General features: G+C 40.3%; 2 protein-coding genes across 4 annotated transcripts; one reads left to right on the forward strand and one right to left on the reverse strand.

Moving 5' to 3' along the window:
- Nucleotides 1-384: 384 nt before the first annotated feature.
- Nucleotides 385-4,982, reverse strand: LOC311495820 (retinol dehydrogenase 13-like). 2 transcript variants are annotated; one of them, XM_084555433.1, is made up of 7 exons: nt 4,601-4,982; nt 3,577-3,717; nt 3,312-3,503; nt 3,037-3,198; nt 2,816-2,932; nt 2,525-2,729; nt 385-1,281 (listed from the first exon to the last, which is right to left on the reverse strand). In XM_084555433.1, the coding sequence occupies exons 1-7, from the start codon at nt 4,671-4,673 to the stop codon at nt 1,185-1,187; spliced, it is 987 nt and encodes a 328-aa protein (XP_084411559.1). In that variant the 5' UTR covers nt 4,674-4,982; the 3' UTR covers nt 385-1,184. The 2 variants fall into 2 exon arrangements, with proteins under 2 accessions (XP_084411559.1, XP_084411560.1); XM_084555434.1 differs by lacking the exon at nt 2,816-2,932.
- Nucleotides 4,983-5,776: 794 nt separating this feature from the next.
- Nucleotides 5,777-20,534, forward strand: idh2 (isocitrate dehydrogenase (NADP(+)) 2). 2 transcript variants are annotated; one of them, XM_084555592.1, is made up of 11 exons: nt 5,777-6,117; nt 14,602-14,693; nt 15,131-15,296; nt 16,184-16,344; nt 16,468-16,611; nt 17,299-17,435; nt 17,644-17,795; nt 17,920-18,032; nt 18,298-18,395; nt 18,476-18,568; nt 20,122-20,534. In XM_084555592.1, exons 2-11 carry the CDS (start codon nt 14,643-14,645, stop codon nt 20,207-20,209), a joined length of 1,203 nt encoding a protein of 400 aa, XP_084411718.1. In that variant the 5' UTR covers nt 5,777-6,117; nt 14,602-14,642; the 3' UTR covers nt 20,210-20,534. The 2 variants fall into 2 exon arrangements, with proteins under 2 accessions (XP_084411718.1, XP_084411717.1); XM_084555591.1 differs by lacking the exon at nt 5,777-6,117 and adding an exon at nt 9,402-9,629.
- Nucleotides 20,535-20,543: the final 9 nt, after the last annotated feature.

The following is a 20,543-nucleotide window of genomic DNA, read 5'->3' on the forward strand; positions in this document are numbered from 1 at the left end:
CGTTTATGCAGTCAATATTGTGGTGGTAGAAGTGTTAACACCATAAATTGTCAGGAAGCGCATCGATAGGTTCAGTTGTGTAGACTCAGAGCCGTCTAGATGTTGAATAATGTATAATTTATTAAAAAAAATATGTATATGTATACATATATTGAAACTGAGCAATATAGATAGATTTCCTCCCTGTGTACACTCGACCTTAAGCATCTTTGAACGTCACAACATCCGCTGTATATGTATGTAACAGTTTTGAATGTAAATGCCGACACATGGTACTTTTCCTCTGAAGTGGCTCTCTTACATGATCACGTAACGTGTAGGAAACATACAGGGTTCATTTGTAGCCAGCAGGCCACTTGGGTGCACTTGTGCATATGTAATTAGCACCGTTAATGGACTTTCTCTGGAAAAGAAAATATGTGATGCACTTGTCTGAGATGTAGCTTTGAGTAAGATGAAAATTGACTGTTTGTAGCAAATTTGTACAAAGTGCCTTCGAGATAAAACATAAAAAAAAAGAATAAAAAAGAGCGAGCAGATACATTCATTGTATTAAGACCATTTTAATTCATGTCAATGTGACCAACGTTTGTTTTATTCAATACCGTTGGTCGCACATGGAACAAAATGAAGACTCATGATGAATACACATGACGCGAATGAACAATATGCCTTAAGAGACATGTAAAGAGATGGGCTAAGTATAACAGCACTTTATTGCCCAGGAGGAAATAAAATGACAGTGTTGAAAACACTCAAAGCACATGGAATACTTACATGATTAATTCAAGCAACGCTGAATGACGTTTGAGCCCTTAGTCAATACAGACATTGGTGAAACTTGTCAATTAAAATGTCATGTCACGCTAATGGCAATCAAAATTAAAGATCACACAGCTTCCATGTACCTTACCTGTGAAGCGCTGCTTCTGTTTAGAACAAAACCTAATTTAATCCATAGTATTTTTGCAAGTAGTTTGTTGTATATTCTAAATAAATGTCTATCACTTGTGACGGTCTGTGTGTTGCTTGTTTACGTGTTTGTCACATTAATCCGGAGCTCAGCTGCTAGTAGCCACACAGATGCTCATTAGACAGAGCACCAGTGCTTCCTCGGGCCACTTGGCTGCCCATTGGTGCTGCGATGATGACAATCGTCATCATCGTCATCAATGTCACTGTGATTATGTCAGACCAACCATAGACGCACTCAGGTCCCACAGCTTCTTTGCAGCTTCATCATCCAGGGCCTGAGGGGCTGCTGTTTTAGGGGCACAGTCGCTGTAATCAGTGCAGAGTTTGGTGTTAAACACACAACTTGATCTGTTCCTGCTGTGCTGAAGAGCAAGTTAATCATTCAGAAAACAAATCATGAACAACAATGGCAATCAGAGAATAAATCACAATACAGACTACAATACGCTTTGTCCACGATAATGGAGTGGATTCAGACCGTACTGTAATAAGCAGTGTGCCAATTTATATTTATCTATTTATTATATCACTGACAACAAGATATTTGTCCCACAGATCAGATGGATTTTATAGACAGCAGAGATTGACATGTGTACGTGTAGAGAAACCGAGCCCTTTCAAATTCATACAGAGCTAGAGGAACACGTGCGCAAACACCTAAATGTCGAACAGTCATTCACTTATAAATGGCTGAACTGCCATTTATGGAAGAGTTCAGAGCTGGGATTATGTCCAGTAATAAAAGGAAATTTGTTTTCTCAAATTCAGGATTTAAAACTTGGAAAAGTGGGCAGAAGCTCATTAACATATTAACCCTAATTTTGTTCGTATGTGCATAAAATCTGATAACAGTGATTTATGACCTGAACTCGAGTTCCTGTCAAAAAATAATTTTACAATTGTGCTAATGCCAAAATCTAATTATTACCATAATATTTTCATTATATAAAACTGTTGTTGCTTCTAGTTGCAAACCAGAATTACAAACTACCTCTACAAGACCTTAAAATCTATTTTACATCATCTCTTTTGTTTTTTCAGCCTGCAGCTCTGCTCTCATCTTCTCACTGTAGTTAGTAAAACAAAGACAGAAAATAAGCTCTGATGAACCCACGGTACACCAGCTGCCCAGCACAGAGCAGTTGACAGAAAAAGTTAGCGACTAGATGGTGATCATAGTGGAGGCTTCGGCAGCTGAAAAGACAGATGTGTCCCTCAGGAGTCGGCGAAGAGCAAAACAGAGTTGAAAGGAGAGTGAATATTGAACTAACGTTCATCAGACGAGCCGGCGCACCACTCCAAGTGAATGTTAATGCCGCTCTGTGTCAGCTAGATGTGTTTTAGATACACTGGCCTAATTGATCACAGCGACTACCAGTTTTAGCGCCTAACCTTGTGTTAGCGTAAATGAAAATGACTCCAGTGCATTGGAATATACAGGTTTGAAATCTGAAGAAAATAAATCTCAGGTGATGGATTGATGCCATCAGTATAGATGGGAGAGAATATTTAGTTTGCTAACCACTAATGCTGATTGACATTGACTTACCTGTAGTACAGTCCGCTGTCATTCTGCAGTTTTTCCTCCACAGCACAGTAGATGGTGGTCTGAGCCCCTTCTGTCGGAGACTTGATGAGGAAACTAAGTGGTGTGTATACAACTCTCTTCCACAGGGGAATTTTGGGCCAGAAGTGTCGGCCAAGCTCAGTCCGAATTACTCCAGGGTGGAGGCTGTAAGTTGTTACTCCGGTACCTGCAAAACATTCAAAAGATGTGCAAAATAAGCACTACTCTTAAAAATAAATAAATAAATATATATAATGTGGTGTGATGCAGCACCTTGTAGCCTGTTAGCCAGCTCCCTCGTAAAGAGGACGTTAGCCAGTTTACTTTGAGAATAGCTTTTCCAATTGTTGTACTGTTTCTCCTGATTTATGTCATCAAAATAGATTTGACCTGTGGATTGAAAGCAGTGCACTCTTATTCACTTATGTTGTGTTTAACATTGCATGAAAGGATTAAAAAAAGCATCTCTCTCAGAAAAAGAGGGAAAACTGCACCTCTTTCGTGGGCTAAACTGGAGACGTTGACGATGCGGCTCGGAGCTGACTTCTTCAGGAGATCCAGCAGGCAGTTTGTTAGAAGGAAGTGACCCAAGTGGTTCACACCGAACTGCATTTCAAAGCCATCTTCGGTCTTCCATTGTGGACAGCTCATGATACCTAAAAGTAAGAATATGTTTGTTCACCACCTCCCATTTGTTAACGGAAACACTAAGCACTGTCACAAAGCTGTGGGGACGCAACGTGTCACACCATCATATGTATACATCCACCTGCATTATTGATGAGAACATCCAGTCGTTCTTCATTTTCTAGGACGTCTTTGGCCAGCTGGCGTACTGACTGCAGAGATGCCAAGTCCAACTTTTTCACAATCACATTGTCATTTCCGCTCCTCTTTCTCACATCTTCTGCAGCTTTGTTAGCTCTGTCCATGTCTCTACAGGCCAGAATCACCTTTGCGCCTGTAACACAGAAGATGCTGTAGATCATAGTAACATTTTTAAATCTGTAAACCAAGGTTTGGCTATAACCAACCTCTTCTAGCCAGGTCAACAGCAGTTTCCTTCCCAATCCCAGTGTTGCCTCCAGTGATCAAGACGGTCTTTCCGTCTAACTTGGCTTTGCTGCGACACACGCCACCTGCCAGCCATTTCTTCACACCAAAAAGTCCCAATCCTGTTTAGATGTTGACACATTTATTATAAATACCAAAATCAGAAACCCCTTCACCTTGTAGGTAACTAAGATGCTCTAGCTCTGCCGGGTGCTCTAGCTCCAAAATTGGCGTGGTCGTGAGTCTCAATGTTTGTTTGTCTTTCTGTCTTAGTCCTGCAATAAACTGGCAATCTGTCCAGGGTGTACCCTGCCTCACGCCCAATGACAGCTGGGATAGGCTCCGGCCCCCTGCGACTATAGATGAGTGGTTACAGATAATGAATGAACGAGGTGTTCAGCTTCATTCATGAGTTGAACACTTGTGTTTTGGACTGTTTGTTGTGCAAAAATATGCATCCTATAATATACTACTTTTTGTTTAACTTTATTCTATTAGGGTATTAGTTTTATTGCATGTATTGCATCTTTTGTTTGCCTTGCGACGTATTTATGTTTGTTTATTTTTTTTTTGCTTGTGTGGACCTTAGGAAGAACACTTACTACCTTTCGAGTGGCAATACAGATAAATACCCTTCACCTTAATTACTAATTAGACCTTTCTAAATAGTTTTTATGAAGAGAATCAACAGTTTTGTAGGCCACATTCATAAAATGACCACAACTTTGAGGATCACTGTAGTCTACTGTGATCTAACACTCAACTTGCACATAGTAAACATGTTAAGGATTGTCCCTGCTACGGTGTAATAAGAATGAGCAGATACATTATTGTCATTTTAACAACCATGTAAGATAATTTATGCAAGTTAACTGCATAAATTATAGATATAGTTACAGTTGTAACTGTCTGTGTAACCGTTATCCATTAACTACATAAAAAGTCATTACATATCAGACTATAAGAGCGACATACACTATATACATACAATACAACATAGATTACCTGTTACTGTGACCGCAGCAATAGTTTTGGGGTACATGACAACAAAGGAGCTTGTAGCTGTGATGATCCGCATTTTCCTACAAACTCTAAAACTACATTTACTGATGATAAAGTTGTGTGAGTTAAAGTCCGACCACAGAGTCGCCGCTGGATCCTTATTGAACCACGACCTCTCTCGCCTGACCTGCAAAATTGCTACAGACTGAGAAATGCCCCCAGTTATATCAGCTCACGACTCTGTGCGGATACATAACAAACGCAGCTTCCTACCCGGAAGTACCGCCTACCGACACGCTGTAGAGGAATCTTATTGGTCCATGTCATCAGGTATGACTAAATGTTTTCAAGTAATAAATTAGAACTCACTTTGTAAAGTACATGTTTGTTTTGTTTTGTTCTTTTAAATAGACAAATTATATTAAATTTGTGTGTGTCATATTTGTAAGTAAGGACTACAACAATAATTAATGCATTAACACCGCAGCATAAATATGTTGCGGTTCACTTAATTACACTTTTAGTGTCGAGAACTAGAAAGCAGCCTGTTTAGTTTTTTGTGTTTTTCGTTTGTTTATTTGTTTGTGTGCCCGTGTATTTGGAACATATCTTTGACTATAATCTGCAAAATGTCTGAATTTATTGTGTTGTAGGCTAATACACACACAGTATTGCACATTGTCATCTTGCACTGGGGTTTATACTATTTATCGTAGTATATAGATTTCTTTTCAGCATAATATTTGTATTTTAATGGTTTCTTTTCTTTCCAAATGTTTTCTACCTGTGCTTCCATTTGAGAGAATTTTTATTCAGTTTTATTTATGTATTGTCAAATCATATATCTTTAACATATGTCATCCCAAGGGACCTTACATAGTAACTAATGAAATCCTCCTTTGCAGACACTTGTCTAAAAAAATTGTAGATCAGGGGGTCCAATCTGGCCCTCGGCATGAAAGTGCCAAGTGCCTAAATTAGACTACTAGTGTTCGTGAAAGTTCTATGTCCTATGTTAAACATGGGCCCTGAACGCACCACCGCCTTGTGTCGTATATGGTATGGACATGTGTCAATCTGTTTGATTAGCCAATTAGTGATGTTCAAGTTAACCTACCGGGTTTCCAGGTGGGTGGGACAGAGAGGAGAGAGGCGGAGTGAGGAAGAAAATCACGGTTAGAAGTTTTTTTTTTTTGTTGTTGTTGTTTGTTTTAAGTTATCGTAATTTAATTACGTGCCTGCTTTCACGGTCTAATGTATTTGTTTGCTGGAGAGACTGGACCCTCGGTGCAGCCTGCATCCGTCGGTAATTCTACTTATTGATGCTAAACCGTGACCACATAGCGGACTGCTGCTAGTTAGCTCCCTCGTGCTAGCATTATGAGAGACTGCGTGTGGGGAAACACTTGTTGCACCAAGCTGAGAAGCCACTGGATGCTTGTGAAGGTGGACCGATCCCGAGGACGTGTTTCTGCACCACATTGACGGGACACTGCTGAAGGAGGAGCATCTCAGGAACTGTGAGTACTATTAGGACCGTAGACTGTGTATAAATACTGTGAACTGGATTGAGATGAGCTCCAACATGCTCGCCACAGGTTTAGTGCCATAAACTTTTTTTTTTTAATGTTCTGATATTAATTTCAAAGTTGGAGGACCACTTGGCCACAAATAAATGTTATGTGTGCTTCTAGACGTACCTGTGATAATGTGTTTTCTTCAGTCTCTACTGTTGATGAGTAGGACACTATGGGGCTACAGTGGTTCTGCTAATGCATGGGAGGTTGAGCTCACATGGGTTAGGGTTAGGTCTCTCTTCCCCTAGAAAGAGTCATCTATTCTAACTGCTCGTATGTACACATCCCAAATTCAAAACTTCAGTAGAGTTTTAAAAGTTTCTGCAAAGAGCGATTTCTCAGAATAGTTTTGAGGCTTTTATCTACCTCAAATAAAAGAGCAGAGTGGGTGGTGGGCTAAACAAGTGGTCCAGCAGATGTCACTGCAGCTTCACCAACAAAGTCTCTGTGCTTTCTAAATGGGTCCAGTAGATGGAGCGCATACATCACGGTGTTTTGTGTATCCACATTTACCAATCGGGCATGACAACTCTTGTTCTGCTGCTATATAAAGAACTTTAGCATCAAATGATATCCTAAACTCCTACAGGCACGTGAACACGTGTCTGTGCTGTTGTATGAGAAGACAAAAGAAGAAACCCACCAGCAGCACTGAGATGACAGTAATAACAGCATCAGCCTACACCATGAAATCTAAATTAAGGCCCGATCAGAGCTGCAGCTGAGCAACTGGCTCTTGGAATAAAACATTTAGTTCCTTTTTTGTTTTTGTTAATGAATGTAAAATTGTAGGTGTCAGATCAGTAGGCCGTGCTTTTCTCTGAACTTTAAAGCACAATGAAGTAGTGTTATGAGTCTGAACAAGGAGTATATATTTGTGTTTATAGATTTGACCTTGTGGTTTACAGGGTGACATCTGAGAGTGACTGATCTCACTGTGTCTGAAGCTAGGCATGTAGACGTGTTAACACGTGGAGAGATTACAGGTTAAAGGCAGAGGTCCAGGTCACCGTTCTCTGTCTGACTGCAGTTAGTCTTCACTACACTTCCTTATTACATACGCAGTACTGACTTTTTAGGAACTGAAACAGCTGACCTTCATCGACCTTCTTCATATCTTGTTCAAAACAAGTTGAGGAAGGATATCTTACGTTCTTCTTAAGCAACAATGTTTAGATAACTGTAATCTTGTACGGTATTTTATGTTTTTTTGTATCAGCACAGCCCCCATATTCTCACATGCAAGAGTACTTCAGAGGTGACCTGTCTGTCTCTTTAGCTGGCTCAGTACCGAGCCCGTCATGTGACTGCACTGCACACTTCCCAGTCTTTCTCCCAGTATGGTAACCTCCTTCCCCTGCTAAAATTAGAGGGCCCTCTGCTGAGACTTTTTGGAATGTGACTATCTAGTGCTCATCCTGCAGATGATCTGACATCCCAATGAATTTCAAAATGTCTGTCCGGGTACTTAAACACTGCTCTCATCTGACTCGAGAGGAAACATTTGATCTGTTGTTTGTGATTAAACACCATATAGTTAGTCTTTTTATTTAATGCAGCTAGTTGGAAATTGACTGTGCATCTGTGTAGATTTCCTGCTTTATAGTGAGCATGTTGAATTACACTTTCGTTAAGCTTTATATTAATGCATGTTGAATACATTTGATACATTTAATAGTGAATCATTTTTTCAGCATGCTTTTGCAACCCGTTAAGTGTGACGTTGTGTCGACTTGATGATATGAAGTTGTGTATACGCAGCTTTATCTAATCATATTCTGAATAGTTTCATTTTACAGATTAGTCTTTAATTGCGATGATTAATACACCAGCCATGTTGTTCTATTATTAACATGTAGACTTGTACTGTTATTTATTCATTAGTACCATGATTAATCATAATTATTTGCTGGTTCATATCAGTGGATTCTCATTAATGTAATATTAATTACTAACAAGTTTTACACATTTATAGATGTAGCGATTTGTGGTATGTGACTTCATATCAGTAAAGCCTAAAAAAATAGTCAATTAAGAGGTGGATTTATTTCAGCAAACCTCTTGTGTTTACTGCATTCAGAAGACCACACAGTATATTCATGCTAATTAAATCTTTAGTTGTAATTATTATCAGCCATGATCTTGCAATTGTTCTAAATAATAAAATGATGATCTCATTGATCTTGAGTGTCTGTAAAGGCACGGTTGAGTATGCAGTGTATGGATAACGCAGGAAATTCTTATTTTTTAAAAAAGAAAAAAAGAATTGAAGTGTTTCTAACTAAACACTAAATTGAATGCTACAAACATACAGGAGTATGTCTGCAAAAATAGTCAGCTTCTTTGGCTCTAGAAAGAAAAAGAGATTTCCAAAAACTGAAAAAAGAAGTCCTGTGGATAAACCATGCATTAAACTCAAAGAGTTCAAACGATGGCTTCTTTTACCTGGTAGATAACAGATAACACAAGATGACCAGGTTACATTACAGGATCCAGTCTATTTTTATAAAGTACGACACTGAATCTCTGGAGTGGGCCTCTAAGTTGCCTAATATCAGTTTTTGTGAACAACCATAAAAATATTTTCAGGAGTACCGAGACACTGTATCAGATTTAATGTGTGTCACAGTGGAGTATTATACACTCACTTGCTGATTCATTAGGCACACTTGCGAAAATTAATGCAATCTGATATAACAGACCTGCGCTAAAGTTTTTGTTTCAGGAAGTTTATGACATTCAACTTAAAACAATCGAGAGAGCTGTTGATTTAACTGTGTTTTCATTTTGGAGGCTGTGGTTCGTAGTACTATGAACCAACACATGTTACTGTCATTTTGACATCCTCATTTTAGTGGTCTAGGCTAAATTACAAAAACATTTTTGTGTTTAATTCAATTCAGTTTAACAGCAACACAATGTGTTATGGGTTAGGGTTAGGGTTTTGTGTTTTTTTTTACCAAAATCACAACATAAGCTGAACATTATAACAGTCTTGAAGGGGGATTTAGTGCAGGACTAGACACTGGTGAGTGTGGATTTTATAGTTAAAAGCTGCTTGTGACAGTCAGACGAGTTGACCCCTCTGAGGACGGTGTTCTCCAGACTATAAAACGAGCCTGTGTGGAGGTTAACCTCTTTTTTTTTTTTAGTGTCGGTCCCTCCTCTGTGTCTGTGTGACTCTGACGTAGCGCTCAGCGTGTCCCGCCGGGGAGGGGAAGGAGGGCGGTGCTGCAGCTGGACTATATTGCATAGAGCCCGAGAGCATTTTGCCCCCTCTTTGCTCTTTGCCTTGTTTCCGTCGAGTGTTAACCGCAAAGTGATTCGGGCCAGGGGAGACATGGCTGGATATCTGAAAGTCCTGAGCTCTCTGTCGAGGTCTGCCGCTGCATTCTCCAGAAACCCTGCGGTGCTTGCGCCGGCTGCAAATTGCCAGACTTTGCAACAAAGAAACTGTGAGTGGAGAGGGTTAACCGGGGTCATCCTCAGCATCTCTTATGTTGACCGTTAACCGCGGCGTCGCCGAGCTCTGTTCGCCAAGATGGCGTTTTTGTTTATAATGTAGCGCGGGTTGAATTCGGCGAGCTAGCATAACATTAGCATAAACAGAAAGCAAAAGAATCAATCAACCATTCGAAGCCGGCGGCGTCGAGCTAGCACGGATATGCTAGCCGACTTGCTAACGGGGATGCTGCCAGTAGCTTTAATTTTTTTTTTTTAAAGGTTGAGTGCAACGATGCTCCAGCGACCTCCTTGCGTTTAAATGGCCGTTATGTGGCAGTTGGAGCGCGGGTTGTTTGGATAGGGATGTAAACGTCGACGTAGGCAGGGCCGAGACCACCGAGCCGGGGAGAGACGTCTTTGTCTCTCCCCCCCCATCCAAACTTTGAGTAACGGTAAAACGGCCAGGTGAAGATTGCGTGGTCACAGAAATGAATTCAAACATAGTAAAAAAATAACAACAAAACAAACGCGGCCAAAATAAATCAGTATCCCTCGAATGACTTGAACGAATCGAGGTGAAATTCGAAAAAACCTGGCAACGGATGAATCAAACGGTTCTTCCGTTTTCAGCTGCCTTTGCGGAAATCACACTGCCAGCGGAAAACAGTCTGCAAAAAGCGAGCTGTGCAAATCTAAACTTCTGCGCTTCATCCGTCGTGTCTTTAGTGCGACTGTGACTTGGGACAAACTTTCCCCAAGGTCAGGCTCCGCATACGAGACTCCGCAATAGAGAGCAATGGCTGCCGTGCTCGGGCTGTCCTACATGATAATTTCCATCTGGGTTTTGATCCAAACCGCTGCTCAGGACTGCACCTTTTTTTTTTTTTTTTTTTTTTTATACTGCTCCTGACCCTAGTATTTTAGGCTGTTAACATATCAGAAGCAGCCTAGTTAATTTATTGTTTTGTTGTGGTTTAGAGCAGGGTCCAGTTCTGCAGACAGACCTAACTTTATACAGCAGCAATTAGAAACTACACAAGCATTGCTGTTGTAATTGCATGGCTGCAACCAGGCTGTGTTTTAGAGAGCAAGGGGTCAATTGAAGGGCACTTAGCCTCTAAAGTGATTGAATCAACATGTCATTTGATCATTGTAATGAAGTTAACTGACTGTGACAGTTGACATTTTTTAAACTGTTAAAACAACTTTGAGCTGTACTAGCCTTTAAAGTTATTTGGAAAATACTTAGGATCACTGACACAACTGAAAACACGTTTCTGTGAATTATCTTTATGTAATACACTGCTGTAAAAGTAGAAGATTGACTATGTTGATTGCTTTCTTTTTATTGCCATCACAAGTTGCATTTCATAGCAGGTCTTTGCTACTCTTACAGCCTTTTTAAATTTCACAGTGCTTGTTAAATTTGCCGGCATGTAATTACGCTGATTTCACAACGATGACGTTAAGCGCGCTCGACAAGTCTGCAATCCTACCGTGCAAACATAAAAAGATTTGCGTTCACCGTGGTTTCCTTTTTGCGTCTGGGTCGACCTGTTCACTAGGTGACCCTTTAAGTAAGCGGTCTTGCCTGCAGCTTAGACTTTTGTTTACCTTGTGGATGCCTTTTCTTGGTGTAGGATTAGCACTGAGGCGTGTGTGTGTCTGTGAAAAATTAACCAGAGAGGACACAAAATCAATAGGTTTTCCATTCTTCTTCTTGTTGAGACGCATTCTTTTCGTTTGACTTTGACTGATTCACTCAGTGTCAAATGCACAAGTAATGTTGAGTACTTAGCACTGCACAGTTAGGTTTTAAAACTTGTTTCAAGTACCATGTACTAAAGAGAGTGTATTTAAACTACTAAATACTCGAAGTTGGCACTGCCAGATAGCCCAGATTATTAATCCAGTTTACTTGGATTTCCTTGTTTTAAGACACAAGTTAAAGAAGATTATTTTGATGTAACTGAGTTAAGACATAACCTCAGATTGTACAATGAGAACGGTATCAAAACATTTGAACACTCTTCTCATAATAATTAATTATTCAGGTTCTCATCTTTTGAACGTTATTCTGAATGGAGACAGCTCCAGTCGGAAAAAAAACTGTGTCCTTGTGCAACGTTTTGTATTTCTACGAATGACTGGCATTGTCTCAAGTTACAAGTGGGAGAACAAATCTCGACGACCGGTCCTCAGTGCATGTGCAAATGATGTGGCAGACGGACCACATGACTGCGTTTCAGCTCGCCCTTCAGCGTCCCGTTTGTTGATGCGCTCCATAGTTACATAACCGGCTCGGCTCATTCCTGCACTCCCCTCCCCTCCCCTCCCCCCCCCCCCTCTCTGCTTCGAGATGGCAGAATCCAGTTTTATCAGATTTAGGTTAGAGGAGTTAAAAACCATGCCAAGCAGTAGCTGTTAATAACATACCCATGATGCTTTGCAGCTCAGGCTTTACAGTCCCATGAGCGGGTAGCGAAGGACAAAGTCTATTATAAACGTTGTAAAAATCCAGTTCACCCTCTCATGAGATTAATAATTCTGACACTAATCAGTGTTACATGATGTAATATTGCCTGTATTGGTTACTGTTTTTTTTTAAAAGCTGGTAACAAGTACACTTTTTTAGATCGTGTTATTTTCTGTCGCTACGTAGTGATGGCCATACAAGGGTTACTGTCTCTATATTAATATTTTTCTCTATGAAAGTATTAGGTCCCCAGATTGCTTGTTTGTCCCACCAACATGTACCCACTGAATATTCAGGTTAACGTGTCAGATTGTACAAATGGCTCAGTCCTGGCTATTTCACTGCTTTGTGCTGTAAACTATTTTCACATTGACTTTGGTTGCATTTATTGCGTTATGAGCTAAAAGTCCCTCAGCAGTGCACAAGTGGTTACAGCTTAGTCGTTTAAGAAATATGTGATGGCAATTGCGATAGTTAGCATAAAATATTGAGAAACGCATACTGATTTTTCACAGAGCAGTCACAGATTTTTGTCTTTCCTGCATTATGTTATTGCATAACGCAATTGTAGCAGAAAGGTCACAACTGTCCCTTCCTGTGAGGTTATTTTCAGCACATGGTCACTATGTATCTGTAGTCAGCAGTCATGATTCAGGACAAGAGCATAGCAGGTGTTGACATGTCTTCACAATCCCTGCCAGGACAAATGTGTTCACATGCTCACGTGGAATTTTATTTTATTTTATTTTTTAAATTCACCTATATTGTATTGTTAGTTGAACGCGGTTGCATAACATCTCTACTGGACTCCTTATGTTTGCTTGCCTTGCTCTGGGAAGGCTTCGGTAGCAGTAGGGGAGCATTAACTTGGCTGGGAAATTGGAGAGTCACTTGATCCCCTGCACCTCCCCCAATACTTTCCTATTCACCGAAATGCTCCTGCTGGCAGCACTCTCACACCCTGAGCAGACTGGGAGCAGATATGATTAGAGATACTAATCCGAGCTGATCCTGGCGGAAATAAAGAAGTTAAGAGACCATCTTAAAGAGTCAATCTTTACCACCTGGTTTGTTGTTCAAGTTTGAAGCTCATACATAGAAAATTGGTTGTTTCTACAAAGCTTGTGATAATACACTGAGAAAGTTTATATCCTATAATTACGATTGTTGGAGTAAAACATGGGCTGTAAAGAAAAGCAAAGCCAAAATATATTCTTAGCAAAGATGTAATTGTAGACTTTTAAGTGGCATTTTCTGATTTGCACCTTGAGTTGCAACTACAGATTAAAGTCAACTTGTGGAGTTTTTGTGACTAGCGCCTCATTGATCAGTGAGATACAACAACAGATTTTGGCAAACAATCTTAGCTGGAGTCAACCAGCTAAGATTGTTTGCTATAGCTGATGAGGGGTTCAACTTTAGAGACTAAGGCCTCGTCCACACGTACGAAAACGATCTTTTCCCTCTCCGTTTTCGATGGCATCGTTTCAAAAAATATCCGCGTCCACACAGATCCGTTTCAGCACGACCGAAAACGCTACTTCATATTCCAGGCCTATAGGTTGCGCTGTTTCAGTTTCAGAAATTCACCAAAAACGGAGAGGAAGAGGCGGAGCATGCGCATAAAGCTTGAGCGCTGTTTACAAATCGGCTTTAGAAGAAACCAAACTCAAGGAGAAATGATATGTTGCCCTAGTAACCCTAATAGGCTCAATATCTTCTCCAGCAGGAAAACTAGCATGTAGTCCGCCATTGTTGTTGATGTTGTTATGAGACGTCTCGCGGGAGGTGGAAGGCTGCTCGGGGGTGTGGCGATGACGTCATCGTCTTCTCCGTTTCTGTCTGTCTACACAGAAACGCAAGAGGTGCGTTTGCGAATTTCTCCACCCTGGGACCCGTTTTCAGAAAAGTGCGTTTTAGGGCAATGCGTTTACAGGATACGTGTGGACGATCGGCCAAAACGATGAAAAACTTCTGCGTTTTTCGCGTTTCTGTGTGGACAGGCCCTAAGAATTACAAATGTGACTTTAGTTCCATGAAGTCGCCCTATCTGGCCGTCGGGGATAAAAAAAAATGGGAGGATCTGGATAAAAGATAAACTCTGCAGAGACTGTAGGTGAACTTAAAATGCACAGGTTGACTATGTTTGTGTAATCATTGTCATTACCAGCAGGGGGAGTCACATGTAATGCCCTGTACCTTTAACAAAACAAGGTTAAAATCCTCACAATTAAAAAATAACTGGAGTTATGTAATCATTTTGTTAGTAAAGTTGAAGTTATTGGTCAGTTGGCTGATCATTCTAGCTCAATGTAAGAAGGTTAAACAACTTAACAAAGGTCCTGAGTGGAGCTGAAATAAATAGTGTTTTGCTTTCAGGAAAAAAATTAGTGAACTGTGAAATGTGGTGGTGAACATGTTAACTTTTTATCCCAATCAGTGTTTCCCCTCTGTTTATTGTTGCTCAGCGGTCTCATCCGTTTTGCTTTTGTTTGTATGATCGACAGATGCCGACAAACGCATCAAAGTGTCCCAGCCCGTGGTGGAGATGGACGGAGATGAGATGACCAGGATCATCTGGGAGTTCATTAAAGAGAAGGTGATAAACTGGGAAAAAAATAGGGTTGAAGGGGTAAAAGCACTGGGTTGAGTCTCGGGGAAAGGAAAACCCATCCCGTCTGACTGGGCTATTTTTATACATGGACTGACACGTGGATGTGTGGGAAGGGTGATGTGGAGGATTATGTGCGTATGACGTCTGGGAGGGACTAATGTGATGTTTCATGTCGCCGGCTGATTGCTTCCGTAGAGAGCAGATGTTGTTGGCCTAGGAAGAAAACCGTGAGGTTCAGTCGCTCAGTGTTTTCTGACAACTGAAGATGACTTTTAATTTGTCAGTGATTCGAATGATCGCAGAACACACTTCATCAAAGGCTTTTTTTATGTACTCTCGGAGAAAAATGGGTTTCTAGACAGTAAGACAGTAGTTGGAGTAAGTTGTAGATGCTAATTCTTGTTTTGTTCCTGGTTCTTTAGCTCATCCTGTCTAATGTTGATGTCGAGCTGAAGTATTACGACCTGGGTCTGCCGTATCGCGACCAGACTGATGACCAAGTCACCATCGACTCTGCCCTGGCAACTAAGAAGTACCATGTGGCGGTGAAGTGTGCCACCATCACTCCTGACGAAGCCAGAGTGGAAGGTCTTCAACAATACTATTACTGTATTATAGCGTCTTTTCAGAATGGTTTTTAACATTCATCTTTAGACAAATGTTGTAGGTCACAATATAGTTGTAAGTAATTACAGTAGGATAAACTGGTTAAACTTAAGTTAAAGTTAACAGTTTACAGTAGCTTGAGGGTTAAGGTGAATATGCATATAACCACAATGTCTACAGTTCAGTTCCCAGCCATATGACGTTGTTGATGTTATATGCTTCCCTATCTGTCCTTTATTAAAATTAACCAAAAAAGTAAACAAGAATTTAAGGTTCACGGCAGGTAAAATATACGGTGTTTACCATTCAATGTACCCAATTTAAAAGGTCTTTGGAAAGTGGGAGTTATGGGACTGTTGGGAGAGGAAGGTTTTGCAGACATAAATTAAAAGCAATATCAAATGATGTCTAGTGAAAAGCGTTTGTTGGGTGCTGCTTGAGATTGCGAGACGGGAAGCAACATTAATTAAACGCAATTTGTTGCCCTACGATGTTTATTAAGGCATAAGAATTGATGAGTTTTAAAAGGTTTAGTTAATAAACCTTGCTTGAATAAGAAGCCTGCTGCTTTAGAAAGAGATGGCACAAAATCAAATGTCAAACCTCTCCCGTTTCACTTTGTGTGCCTGTTTGCATTTTAATTTACAGTATTTAAAATTCAAACACAAGGGGCGGCAGAACTTTAATTAAATGGTTTATTAATGCACCAGTGTTCAGGGAAAATACCTTTAATTTGCAATAGCTGTATTGCCATATGATGTGTTGGGTATTAAACACTTGACTGGCAGTGCAAATAAATATGATTATGCTGTTTGTGTGTCTGTGGTATTTTCCATCTCAGTGTGACGTCTTTGCTTTTTTACCTGTAGAGTTTAACCTGAAGAAGATGTGGAAGAGCCCCAACGGAACCATCAGGAACATCCTCGGCGGCACCGTCTTCCGTGAGCCAATCATCTGCAAGAACATTCCCAGGCTTGTTACAGGCTGGACACAGCCCATCACTATTGGCAGACATGCCTTTGGTGATCAGGTGAGTCTCGTAGAAAGAAAATGTAGCCGTTCAGATTGCTGTGATGTTTCTTTAACTTGTTGAGTTAATGAGATTGATGGTAAATTCTTGAAGCTAATAAAACTCCCCGTGTTTCTTCTACAGTACAGAGCAACAGACTTTGTCGTTGACCAGCCCGGCAAATTCAAGATCATCTTCTCACCTGCTGATGGCAGCGCAAAGAAAGAATGGGAGGTTTATGATTTTCCTGCTGGCGGCTGTGGAATGGGCATGTACAACACGGATGAGGTGAGTAAATCCGTCTTCTTTTAAAGGACAGGGCAGGCAGCGTTTTGTGCTCTTGCTTCTGTTAACAAATACCATAAAAGACAGAAGGGAAACAATTGTCTGTCTCTGAGTTCCAATTGAGGCCTTTGAGCCAGCTCATTCGTACTGAAGGAAGTTTAGGAATTGTGTTTACAGGGGGTTGTTTCCTCCACTTGTAAGTATTTATAGCAGTGGAAAAATACAGTTGCCATATTCATATTAAAGGACGATATCCCCAAGTGCAACAGTGTGGATGAGTAAAAAAATAAACTACATTTTACACTTTTGTCATATTTAAGTACACTTGTGTCCCATAAGTTGCCCTATCTCTCTCTCTACAAAATCTGCATCATATAGATCATTATCCCTCATATTACTGCAACATGACATTAACTAAAGTTTGGACTGCGTACCTTCCTGCTAATAGAAACCTGACAGTCCACTCTAAGGTGCTTTGTAGATAGCCAGTGTAGTAAACTAACCTCTTCTCAACCCGCTTTGCTACTGTTTGCCTTCATCAGCACGGGTCTGTTTGATTTAACAACATCAGAGGTCATAGTAGGTGACTTTCAATGTGTCAAGGGGAAGGTTGTTGACCTCTGTACTACTGATAAAACCTTTAGCAGTCATGAACTGTTTTTCTTTTTCTCCATTTTTTTTTTTCATCAGTCTATCACAGGCTTTGCCCACAGCTGCTTCCAGTACGCCATTGGCAAGAAGTGGCCTCTGTACATGAGCACAAAGAACACCATTCTTAAAGCCTATGACGGCAGATTTAAAGACATCTTCCAGGATATCTTTGAGAAGTGAGTGTCGTCTTTGTGTTTTTTCTATTTATTGCACATGTAAGAGTTATTTTTAAACTACCTGTTTGCTCAAATTGAACACAGTAATGGTATCAGCGTTTTGCACAACATTTATAGACATTTAATTAGCACTTCTTTTTCATGTTGTAGAATGACATAAGAACACAAAGAAGCTTTTGTTTATTTACGTTGTTTGTGCACCCTGCAGGCATTACAAGCCACAGTTTGACAAGCTGAAGATCTGGTATGAGCACAGGCTCATTGATGATATGGTCGCCCAAGTGCTGAAGTCTTCTGGAGCCTTTGTGTGGGCTTGCAAGAACTATGACGGAGATGTTCAGTCTGATATTCTTGCTCAGGGTGAGATATTTCCTCTTCTTTGGAAATGATGCTGCCTTGAGACACTGAAGTATGTAAGCGTGCCTTCCAGTTTCTGGGCTGATGTGACTTGCACTTAAGTAGGATTTTGTGTTTCTTGTTTCAGGCTTCGGTTCTCTGGGACTGATGACATCAGTTCTTGTGTGTCCCGATGGCAAGACCATTGAGGCTGAGGCAGCCCACGGCACTGTCACCAGGCACTATCGCGAGCACCAGAAGGTAAGGAACCATCCGTCTTTGTCAGTCCTGTGGCTCTGTATTGGAAAACATTTCAGCTGGGAGAAGAAAGTGTGTGGAGCCAGATTATCATCTCGCAAACACTTGTGTATTCAGCGGCGCTATACTGACATCGTGTGGTTGAAATTGAGTACAACCAGTGTGCACACACGCCCAAACTATTAAATAGCTGCCGCACATGTTTATTACAAATAAATGCTTGACTAATAATGAAACATGCCAACATTCTCCTCAACTCTGCTTTCAGGGAAGACCGACCAGCACCAACCCCATCGCCAGCATTTTTGCCTGGACCAGAGGCCTGGAGCATCGAGGCAAACTTGACGGCAACCCTGACCTCATCAAGTAAGAGAGGCACAGCGTTTTGGAAAACATACTGACCCTAATAGGAAACATGGCCTGTTTTTAATAAAAATGTTTTTCAGGTTCTCCCAGACTCTGGAGAGAGTGTGTGTCGAGACTGTTGAGAGCGGCACCATGACCAAGGACCTCGCAGGCTGCATCCATGGCTTATCCAAGTAAGTTTATTTTCGTGTTAATACCTACGTTTGCAATGCACTTGTCAACTTACTAACTGAAACTGATACATATACTCAATATACATTTTATCAGATACTAGTAGCAAGAGTTCAGAGCATCCAGAGTTCAGCCTGAGTTCTTTATTGATTCAGCTACAGACTTAATATTCTTCACAGTGTCTTTATCCACACAGCATTGTGCAGCGTGTCCATAAAAGTGTAGTCCTGATATGTTCAGTTTGAAGGGAGTCGCCCACCAGTGCATCAAATCACAAACTTAAATATCTTGGGGTACACTGTGTAATTACATAATCAACATGTTTTACTTGGGTTGGGTGCCAGAGTTTCAGAATAAAGGCTAGAAATCTATTATCTGTGGGACATTACAACTAAAATATGTAAAATAAAAAAGCATGAGCTCATGGGAGGGGATAAGAAAAATGTTGGAAGTCATTAGAAAACAAACATTTTAATACAAAAAATGACAGATGTCATCTTGAGTTGTGAAAGATGTGACATCCATTTTCTACTGTCTGCTCATATTTTATAAACCAAACAATTTGAGGAAACTATCTTCAGATGAATCAATCACACAAAACCCATTAGTTGCAGTTCTAATTTGATGTATCCATTTAGTCCACGGGGCATATTTATGTTTTGGGACATTAAGCCGTAAAATGGCTTTAACTCGGAAAATTAATAAGGTTCGGTGTCGGATTCGCTTACTTTAACTTTCAACAGAAATTTGTTTTGATCAAACAACCAACACTGACATGAGACATTGTACTATTTCCCCCCCGTTTCTGACCCGACAGCGCGTAATGCGAGTTTGGAACTTAAGACTTTGCTGTAAACATGCTCTCATCTTTGAGACGTCTGCCAGGGAAGCAGTGTTTATGTTCCTGTTTGTCTCTCAGCAGGTTATAGAGAAATATTAAATATTTCAATGAGGTTTGGCAGAAAGCATGAAGAATTTTTAAAACTAGTTTTTTGATGCAGCTCAAAATGTGGATCCAGGAGATTTTAAAGGATTTTTAAATGAGACGTTGAAAGTGCATTGTAATTAAGCCTGCCGATTTTCCTAATGAACACGAATGATGGAACAACAAACTGCACATATATTGCAGGATTGCCCATCTAGATAAGGTACAAATAAACTTTCTTAACATGATCATGTAGCCATGTTGGAGGTATGTGCCATCTTGTTTATGCCATGCTTTCTGCACATGTTTTAGTATAAGTACCACATCTGTTGGCTTGAAAACATCATACCTCATTTTAAGCTATATAATGTCAGGTGTTGTAATTTACACCAATGAATGGAAGTTGTTTTCTGAGTTTAAAATAATAAAACTTGTTTGAAATACTAACTCATAACTTGTTTAATGTTTATATCGTGCATGCGGCCCATTCTAATGCTAAACAATATGGTATTAATTAATGCTGAACTAATGAACATTACAAATGATTATTATTGTCGTTTGTGGTTTTATGTTTTCCAAAGTGTGCTCACGGTTTTTCCTGATCTCCTCTGTCCCGTCTTGCCTTTTCAGTGTCAAGCTGAACGAGCATTACGTCAACAACACCACAGACTTCCTCGACGCCATCAAGACAAACCTGGAAAAGGCCCTCGGCAAATGAAGGACTTGAAAGACTATAGTTAGCCTGGAGATGGCAACGTCACTCTTCTGTTTTGTACCTCATTTTTAACTTAAAAGGTCAATAAATCCACTTGCATTTCATCAGAAGGAAAATATAAGTATCGTCTATAGGATATTTTAGTGGTTAGGTTATTAAATGGTTGAGAGATGACCCTTCCACCTGATGCCCCCTTAGCTATCTGTCCTGTATTTGCAAGGTTTTATTTTTGTAATGTGAAGTACTGTATTCAATACTGTGTAATGCCTTGGGCAAAACTGAAGCCTGTGTCAAACATATTTGCCAATAAATCTCGTTTGACCCACTATATTTTTGT

The sequence above is a fragment of the Chelon labrosus genome, assembly GCF_963514085.1.
Source record: "Chelon labrosus genome assembly, chromosome: 11".
In the NCBI taxonomy this organism is placed as follows: domain Eukaryota; kingdom Metazoa; phylum Chordata; class Actinopteri; order Mugiliformes; family Mugilidae; genus Chelon; species Chelon labrosus.

Bases quoted from the DNA above. Each gene is read 5' to 3' on its own strand.
- LOC311495820 (XM_084555433.1), bottom strand. From the start codon at position 4,673: ATGCGGATCATCACAGCTACAAGCTCCTTTGTTGTCATGTACCCCAAA. The intron at 3,718-4,600 runs GTAATCTATGTT...ACATCTAAACAG, and splicing joins TGCTGCGGTCACAGTAACAG to GATTGGGACTTTTTGGTGTG. The intron at 2,933-3,036 runs GTGCAGTTTTCC...TTCAATCCACAG, and splicing joins CAGTTTAGCCCACGAAAGAG to GTCAAATCTATTTTGATGAC.
- idh2 (XM_084555591.1), top strand. From the start codon at position 9,515: ATGGCTGGATATCTGAAAGTCCTGAGCTCTCTGTCGAGGTCTGCCGCT. The intron at 9,630-14,601 runs GTGAGTGGAGAG...TATGATCGACAG, and splicing joins GACTTTGCAACAAAGAAACT to ATGCCGACAAACGCATCAAA. The intron at 18,033-18,297 runs GTAAGGAACCAT...CTCTGCTTTCAG, and splicing joins ACTATCGCGAGCACCAGAAG to GGAAGACCGACCAGCACCAA.